A 9,493-nucleotide genomic window follows, 5' to 3' on the forward strand; every position below is an offset into this window, starting at 1 on the left:
AGTAAAACAGAGGTTTGTAATCAGTATGTCTTTGAAGCTGGCTTTGGGCTACAGTTATAGGCAGTGAAGTGCAGAAGTGGGGGGAGAACTCTGAATGCAAATGGAAGTAATTGCAAGATGTTCATATGGTTGAGACGGGTAGGCCTCTTTTAAACAGAAAAGGAGTCGTCCAGTCCTGTCTGTAAAAATCTGTGTGTTCACCATGTGATCAACTGTCATACAAATATTTTTAAAACACCTTTTTCAAGTAAAATGCTTATGTTCCAGAGATGCTTATGGCTGCCAAAATAATTTCATTTTGTCACATTTGTGGCCTGTAGTTCACAGGCAGTCAAGGTACCACTGCCATAAAAAAGTGTTCTGAAAAGCATGGATCAAAAAAGAAACATGGGTCTTATTGGCTTTATTCTGCATAGAGCATGGGATACCCAGGCCTGAAACTGTTTCCTCGTCCCAACTAGAATAGACTCATTAAATCAATTGGATTTATTGTTGATTTATTCTCCAGCAATTAATTCAGTGGACCTACTTTAGTTGGGACTAGTGGTTAGATTAATGTCCAAGGTAGTGAGTTTTGCTGTGCAACAGAATTCCTTCCATTCTGGTCAGATATACAACCTGTTCTCAAGCATCAAGTTCCTTCTGTCCTGATTTCAGTTAGAGAGGCTGAGCACAGCACTGGCCTGGCTGACCCTAGTGAAAGTCAAATAACTATTTACTCACAAGTGCCCTGGAGCAGTATTCCAAATAATTTTTTTAAAACTAGTTTAAAAAGAGGTATGGTTGAAGAAATTTGCAAAACGCTTGAAGTAACAAGCAAAAGACAACATTCCAACCCTAAGTGTAGGGATGGAGAAAACAGGAAATTGGAATGTTCAATTGGTGTTGGTTCTGTTGCTGGATTCAGATGTATTATTTGAGGACTGATTGACTGGAGAAGCAAAGCATGCAGAACTGCAAGGGGGAAAGAGTAAACACTCCCTTTTTGTAGCAATATCTTTGTGTATCTAAACAGAGGAGTCGGGTCTGTCTCATTTTTGTGACTCACAGATCCAAGTATGTTTAGTACTGCCTCTGTGTTCCATGGGAAGTACATTCCTAGACTTACTGTGGATAGTGAAAATCATGGATAATTGGTGAACCCTATATTTCTGGTGAAGGTGACTATAGAGTCATTATACAGGACCTCCAGATACTTAGAGAGACCTTTTTTTTTCAGATACAAGGTAAGTAAAACTGCAGTTACTTGTCCTGAAGATTCCTGGGTTGTATTGTATTAATTTTAAAAATAAAGTAATGCAAAGCTGGGGAAGGGGCTATTTGGTCTGTAGAATTCCATTCCACATTCTGTTTCACGTAATAATCTTTGCACACAATTCCTTTATGAACCTGCAGGTTGTAGCTGGTGGAGATGTCAGTGTTATAACCAGCCAGCAGCAAGATCCACCAACATCTAGTCTTTCATTTGCAGGACTAACATCAAGCAGCATATTTCAAGATGATTTAGGGTGAGTACATTTTAAAAAATCTCTTTGAATGTGATTTATTTTAAATTTCCAACAAGCAAACTTATTTAAAATAAGTACAGTCCTATATGACAGTGGGCAATGTTTTCTGGACTTGAATTCAATTGTGACTTTAACTTTTATGTCAGCGGAGCAGTGAATCCACTCCATGTTTTCATTAAAGGGCCATATAAGGTGTTCAATCTATTCTGGATATTCTATTCAACACCTTGGAGAACTCGCTTTTCTGTCCAGACTAAAACCTGGAGTGGATTTAGTGCTGCACTGACATGGAACTTGCCATCCACCAATGTGTTGGTCTCCCATATTTGATTATGGGTGTGGAGGAGTATGTTTGAACTCATGGCTTGAAACTATATAAGGAACCACAGTTCCATTTCTGCAAATTGTAGTTGAAATCCTTCCCTTACATTGGATGTTGATCCACCATCTCATTTCCCGGAAAGTCTGTGAACTTTGGGGAACTAACCAAGAACACCCATTCTAGCTAAGGAGGAGGAGCTATCCCTGAATGACAAGGGATCACATGCTTTTTAAGAAGGTATTTCGTACCTTCTTCAAGAACTCATGTGGTATTTCCTACCTTCTTCAAGAACACGTGTGATCCCTTGTCATTCAGGAGTAGTTCCTGCTCCTTAGCTAGAAATGGAATTGTGCTTCCTTATGTAGTTTCAAGCCATGAGTTCTTCAAGAACTTCTGTTTCTTCAAGTACCATGCCTCTCTAAGATGTGGCAATAATGTGCCATTCATTGTGTGGGGAAATTTAAAGGCAATAGTAGCGAATATCCACGTTTCTAGCTTTATGAGAACCCGGGATTTGCCTTTCTCGATAAGAACTTGAACTAGTAAGATGTGACGGCTGCCCGGCTTCAAGCACCAAAGAAAGATAACTCACTTTTCTCTCCCCTATATTACAGACCTCCGCAGTATAAAACCATCACTCTGGATCGAGGACCAGATGGTTTAGGTTTCAGTATTGTTGGCGGGTATGGAAGTCCTCATGGAGATCTACCCATATATGTTAAGACAGTGTTTGCAAAGGTAAGAGCAAAATCAGAAGATTCATACTATCCAGCATTATCAGTTGAGATACAGACATATCCCTTCTCAGCGAGCAGAGAAGGAGCCATCTATGAATGGGTTAACTCTGTTAAGGCAAGATAACATGTTATTTTAAAATGAACTTCAATTGGTCCTCATTTCATCATGCTTCAGTTCTTGCCTCACCCAGGAAAGGTCATATTTCCATCTCCTCTACTTTCTCTGACCTTACTTCTTCAGTTTAAATCTGCTTCTTTCTCTTACCGTAAATTCCTATTTTAAAAAAAGAGCCCTTAGCCATTCCCCACATTAGCTTCTCCCCTTGCATTTTCCTCCGCCTCTTTTCTCATTTTTTCTTCCCTTTTTCTTAAATGTTTCCCTCAGAGAATCACCTATGCTAACAAAGCTGTTGAATTTATTCATATTGAAATGGTTCTTCCTTGTGCCTCTGACTTTGCAGCAGCAGAGGTCTTGAAGACAGTTTCTGTACCGTAACAATGAGAAATAGAGGATTTAACCTCTGCTGTGGGTGGGATTACTGATGATGAATGTTCAGAGGGGGATATGAAAGAAAGGATAGAAGCCAACCCTAACAGGGCTGTTCCCACTCCAAGTCTACAAATCCTTGCAACCACAGGGGCTGCCCCAGTATCCCCCACAGTTCCTCACAAGAGTGTGAACATGTGCTGCAATCACTTGCTGTTGCCAGTTCATAATGCAAGCCTGCATTATAGATGGCAACCATTTTGAGCAAGGCAATACCATTCCTTCTGCAGCACCTATGCCCTTGTCTTTATTTGATCCAGTGTGCCATTTCATAAGGCACATTTCCATCCCTCTAAAAGGCACATGATCAATGGATTATTGGATGATGTGTTACAAACATGTTTGCACCCTGTGTTTTTCATTAAATCTACTGTCCTCATTGATTCATTTACCCAAATTTTATGTTCTGATTTATGTATAGGTTCTTTTTTAAACATGTTACTCCTGTCTGCTGTGCATTTCGTACAGTGGGCCCTCAGTATTTGCTGAGGTTTGGTTCTATGACCTCCTGTGGATGCTCAAGTCCCATTATATGCAATGATGTAGTGAAATGGTGTCCCTTATATAAAATGGCAAAATCAAGCTTTGTTTTTCAGAATATATATATATATATATATACATATTATATTTTCTTTAATATTTTCAAGTCATGGATCCTTGAATCTGTGGATAAGGAATTTGTGGGTAGCTGATTGTACTTTTCATTCTCAGGTTATTTTAGCCTGCATGCACCTCCTGCTTGTCCATACCTTCTCTTCAGCCTCCATGTAAATCCATGCCTTTGTGATGACCTGCGCTATCTCCCCTTCCTGTTTATTTGCTTGTGTATTCAAGAGTGGCTTTGTGAAAAGCTAGCATTACATTTTAAATATGTATGCCTTAATAAGCAGGAACATTTGACAAAATGTTGAAGTAAGGAAGTGGAGGTTGTAAGATAGCACCAAATAAAGACCAGTACAGATAAACTCAAAAGCAAAATTAAGGGAGAGGGGAAGGCAATGAAATGCATGCCTCTCAGTGATAACCTAATTGATAATGATATTTTTTGGGATATATCAATGGTAGCATGAACTAAAGAAAAAAGAGGAAAGGCACAAAGAAGTATAGTAGTCAAAAGAAAGATGGAGGAGCTTTCCTAGGCAAGGGGGAAGCATTGAGGAGGAACCAGGGGCCCAGTCGGAAATACCTTCTTAAAAAGCATGTGATCCCTTGTCATTCAGGGATAGCTCCTACTCCTTAGCTACAATGGATTTTCTTGGTAAGCTCCCCAAAGTGCCATTCATTCCAAAATATTAGGGTAGGAACAGAGCAACCAGGGCAAATGAGATTCAGGTCCTGATAAGGTTGAGGTCTGCTTTTTTTTAATGAGTGCAATATCATCATACATTTCTATATGTACTTGAGGCATGCAGATACATTTAGCATTTGAGGAAAACAGAATGATCACAAGTTGGAAGCATAGGAATGCTGAGCCTTTCTGCTTTATTTATGTGGGCAGGGAGGTAAAACATATGAACCTATCTTTGATAGAGAGCTTTCTGTGTTGAATGCAAAAAGTTTCCACTAAAGTTCCTGCAGGATATTGTAGGCACAAGTTAGTACTTGGTTCATTTGTCATTTGCAGGGTGCTGCTGCAGAAGATGGACGCCTGAAGAGAGGGGATCAGATCATCGCTGTCAATGGGCAGAGCTTGGAAGGGGTCACTCATGAAGAAGCTGTGTCTATTCTGAAAAGGACAAAGGGAACTGTCACATTGACTGTTTTGTCTTGAACACTCTACCCGAAGAGGTCAGCACAATTACTCTGTCCACATTCTGTGTAGGAAGGAGAATGGACATGTTTATGTAGGTCTCTTGCAAATGCAAGTTGTCAGGCTGTTCTACACCATGGGTGAAAAAAATAACAAATGATCTTATTTTTATACACAGTAGAAATATTTTCTTGCCATTGGATTACAGAGATTGGTTATGTAGTGTAGGACCGTGAAAGAGAGAGAACAAAACAAAACAAGAGGACAAAAAAAAGAAGGCTATTTTGATAATTTGGAATCACATGATTGTTCAGAGTTCTATTCTGGAATTCCAAAAATACATAAACTTTTGGCTTTTTACAAACATTAGATAATCAGTGTTGAATTAACAGACAGAAGTTTTAAAAGCACGAATTGATCATTCTGATTACATTTTACTGCTGTTGTTAATAACTGTATACCCAGCAGTGGAATGTAAAATTCCAAACTCTTTTCTGTAATCATTTTGGTTGAGAACAATATTTTAAAGAAAAAGATTTTAGATGTTTGTTCAGCATTCACGAAAACTATAATTCAACAGAATTATTGATCTTTGTATTCACTAGTAGCAAAAGATCCATCTTTGGATGGGATAAATGTGCAAGCAATGCCTCTCTGTTAAACAGATCCCAGGGATATAGGTCACCTCTTCTTGCTTCTCTGTACAGTTTCTGGCAGTGATAGCCAGGCCATGCAAGGTCACAGCTGCAAAGCAGATTTTCCTATTTGCATTGTGTCTCGTATTCCCCACAGGAATGGATGATAATTATTACACAGATGTATCCATACATGGACAGATACAGATACATAATCATGATAGCTTTGGGTGGAAATTTTGATCCTAAATCTTTTCTTTAAAAATACATTTAAAAACACCAGTACAATTGGCCCTCCATATCCATGGATTTCTTATCCACAGATTCAACCAACCATGTCTAGAAAATATCTAATAATATATAAGTTTCCAAAAGCAAACCTTGATTTTGTCGTTTTATACAAGGGACCCAATTTTACTGTATATAATGGGATATGTATCCCGTTATATATAATTAGATTTGCATCCCACTGTATATAGTGGGATTTCAGCATACACGGATTTTGGTCTCCACAGGGACTCCTGGAACCAAACTCAAACAGATATCAAGGGCCCATTGTATATGGTTGCAAAGGAAACTTTGGAAATGTTGACAGAGATTGTAGAAGGTAAATGTAAAGATATTTTAAATAATTTTATGTACCTAACTATATTAATTTGGCTTCTGGTTTGTCACATTTGGAAGCCTCTATATAAGAAAGTATGTGTGAAAGTGTGTCTGGAATCCTTGAAATAGAAATCCCAAGGATAGAATTTTGACCTTCCTTTGGGCAAGATATCTACACTGCAACTGAACCTTCCACCACTGAACTATCACTGGATCATATATGAGCTCCAGTCACCTTGTTGACTTTATGTTGCGAATTCTATTCTTGTGACTCCTCGAAATAGACGTGGATGAAAAAACTTCCATTTCAAGATTTTGGGGGACAGGAATTTACCAACATTTGCAAATTGCTTCATCTGTGGTAGAAACTCAAACTGGTTGATTTATCCATCCAAACTTTAAGCTGGAGGTGTTAAACTCTTAGAAATCTGGACTTGACTCCTTGGCTATTAGGACTGAATTAGGATTGCCATCTCTTTTATATGGCAGGCATATATTACCTGGTGCTTTCCAGGCTGAGAGCTGCTAAACTTAATGAATTTGACCAGCACAAATGGGGAAGAATTTTGTTTTACTTTGTTCTGTAAAATGTATCAAGATTCATACATTTCTCTCCCTTCAGGTCTTAAATTTTTGAATGCTAGAAAAAACAAAAAACAAAAATTTGGGTTAGCAATATGGTGTCAAGTTAGGGATGTCTTAGGGAGAGGGATACATCGATTAAGTCATCTCCAAGTAGAGTTTGGAAAAGTTACTTCTTGGAATTACCTCTCAGGATTCTCCAGGAAATATAGCCAGCCCCCAGCCATGATTTCATGCTTTCACTGTCATAGTTTATCTAAGAAATTGTGAATGCAATTCAGGAGATAGCTGTAAAATTAAGCAGTAGTTTTGGAATATAACCCAAAGAGCATTGTTATCACTGTTGCCAGCAGCCAAGAGGAACTGAGAGAGCAAATCTGGGACAAATTTTATAGAGCTGTCTGTGCCTGCTGATGTATACCTGAACATACAGCAAAAGGTTGATTTGCTGTTGCTTATCACTGTAGTAATCATAGTAATTTCTTTCTGTGAAGGTCTATTCCTCATAACAGTGTATTTATTTGTGTGGTTGATATGGATAAATGTCCCCAAATATCCCTCATTGCCATTGTTTGAGGTCAGCTGTTTGCTTTTGTTCATGTCTAGTACTTTAATTCACATGGTCATAAAAATGGTTAATATCAGCACATGAGGAGCATACTAGTCTCCCTCTTACCATGATCACTCTCCACCTTTGGCGAGCAACACTCCGAAGATGACAGCATCATCTATAATGGATCTTCTCCAAACAATCAAGAACTTTGATCACATAGGGAATCTCTGAGTGAAGGGAGGCTCTCCTGTTCAAACTGTCACTCCAAATCAGAAGAATGATGGATGTAACAACAGGGCTAGCTTTCGCATAAGTTGATGTTACACTGTTTTTGTGATCACTGCATATTTTTAAAATATCAAACTCTAAGGTTCATTGTCCTTAGAAGTATATGAGTGAGAAATATCCAAAGAGTAGCACTGTAATGTTGAAGGGAAACAAGGAACAAAAATACCTTACAGCTGACAATAGCAGCCGCCAATACATAGTATTCAGAGGTGGCCAAGGAGAGGCAAAAGCTGCTGCTAGCAACATCCTAAGTATATTCAGTCAGGCAGATGGACCGAAGCTGTAATCCTATATACACCTAAATATAAGGTCCTGTTAAGGCTTACTTCTGAGTAGGCATTTATAGGATTGCATTGTCACTCTGTCTTCTAAGTGTATTTACTCTTTTAACCTGCATATAATTTTTATTCACTTCTTTTTTAACCACTCTGCCCTACAGAGCAGTCGTCTTCTGCCTTCAGACAGCCCTCTATATCTTCTTTTATTCTGCCTGCCTCCTAATTTGTTCCTACTTGAAAGTTTAAATTTCACAAGACCAAGCCAAACCAGGATGTGAGAACCCATTTTGTGAACATTTCTTCTTCCTGTGATATGTACCCCGTTTTCAGAGTTAGCAAGTAGGTTATCATGGGAGTTTTGAGGGAGAATACCACAGAAGAAAGTATACTGAAAAAGAGCCACAGCTCCTTTTCCTATCCACCCCATACATGCCAAGCCTTTTCACACTTTTGACGACTTACAGTTTGGATCACATTTTGTTTGAAATGTTCCATTTGCCTTCTTCATGAAAATCATGATATATCCCATTGAGTTTTACTGTGTGTGGTTTTAGAGCAATGGAAGCTTCTTTGGAACAAAGTTAATGTCTGTTGAGATAGCACTGCCCTCATGCTGAGGTACTTTTGTTAGTCATGAAAGTCTGTTGTGGCTATAAAAACACTTAACCAGCTTGAGAAAAGCTAAGGTCTTCCAGGAAACATTTTGGCCATCCCCAAATTCCCCTTTTCATACTTGAAATGGTCACTGGAGAACATTTACTGTGTCCTAGAATTTCATAAGGCAGTACAACTTACAGCAAAATTAGGTTAACCAAATGTGTACTATCTCCTTAGAGCATTGCGATGGGAAAGAGTTTAAGTCTTTTGAGCCACCCTCTCTTTAAAAATGTCATAGAAAAGTAAGATTTTTCATCCACCTAAAGAACAATTTTTTCCATCTGTTTCCTGGTGTTTTCTTGAGGTCATGATTGCTTTGCAAACTTTCAAGAAAGTATAAGAAGCTATCGGTGGTATTTAATGGTTGATGTTTAATGGAAGAAGAAATTTAAAGACAAACAAGCCTCTTAGAAGAATATGAGAGGCACAAGTAGCTTTTCCTCAGAAAAAGGGGGAAATAGAGTTTAGGAAGTATCTTGAGATATTTTGAGAAATCTGGTAGTTATGAAAAACTTAATTAAAGTGAAGTCCTTGGTGTAAGTAATTAATTACGGATGTTTCATGGGCTAGCCCCCATAAAATACAGTAACTGGAAGCAATCAGTGTTGAATTACTGTCTTGTACGCACTAACAACCTTAGAATGTGTTATACCTACCTTACAATATGTGCAACCACTTGAAATATCTTCTATATTTGTAACAGATGTAGTGTACAGATATTTTATTACTACCAATGTGTCTAAATGCAAAATTAGTTTAATAAATGTGAATCTATCTGTGGTGAACAAATGAAATTTCAGGTGTCTTGGTATATTATTATGGAGTTGTTTTTTCTGACCTTTGGAAGGGCTGTGATGGCAATTCGGCCTAGCTTGCTTAACCAATAATTGATTCTATGTACAGTCGACAGTTTTCCTCAGTCTTTTGGAGGTAATGGTAATCATGGCTACCAGAAATGACTGCTGAAGACAAACCTACAATAATTACACATTTACTCTTTTAATTTTCTAATCCTGAGCATCTGTTTAGG

The 9,493-nt window shown here is 38.2% G+C and overlaps 1 protein-coding gene across 16 annotated transcripts in view; it reads left to right on the forward strand.

Annotated features, from left to right (window-relative positions):
- Window positions 1–9,250, forward strand: part of MPDZ (multiple PDZ domain crumbs cell polarity complex component) — a 127,290-nt gene extending 118,040 nt beyond the window's left edge. For all 16 annotated transcript variants that reach the window (XM_042449073.1, XM_042449076.1, XM_042449074.1 and 13 more), the window contains 3 exons: window positions 1,396–1,508; window positions 2,445–2,568; window positions 4,739–9,250. In XM_042449073.1, the coding sequence (XP_042305007.1) occupies window positions 1,396–1,508; window positions 2,445–2,568; window positions 4,739–4,885 (384 nt within the window). In that variant the 3' untranslated portion in view covers window positions 4,886–9,250. The remainder of the gene's footprint in view (window positions 1–1,395; window positions 1,509–2,444; window positions 2,569–4,738) is intronic.
- Window positions 9,251–9,493: the final 243 nt, after the last annotated feature.

This window comes from Sceloporus undulatus, chromosome 2 (assembly GCF_019175285.1).
Source record: "Sceloporus undulatus isolate JIND9_A2432 ecotype Alabama chromosome 2, SceUnd_v1.1, whole genome shotgun sequence".
Lineage (NCBI taxonomy): Eukaryota > Metazoa > Chordata > Lepidosauria > Squamata > Phrynosomatidae > Sceloporus > Sceloporus undulatus.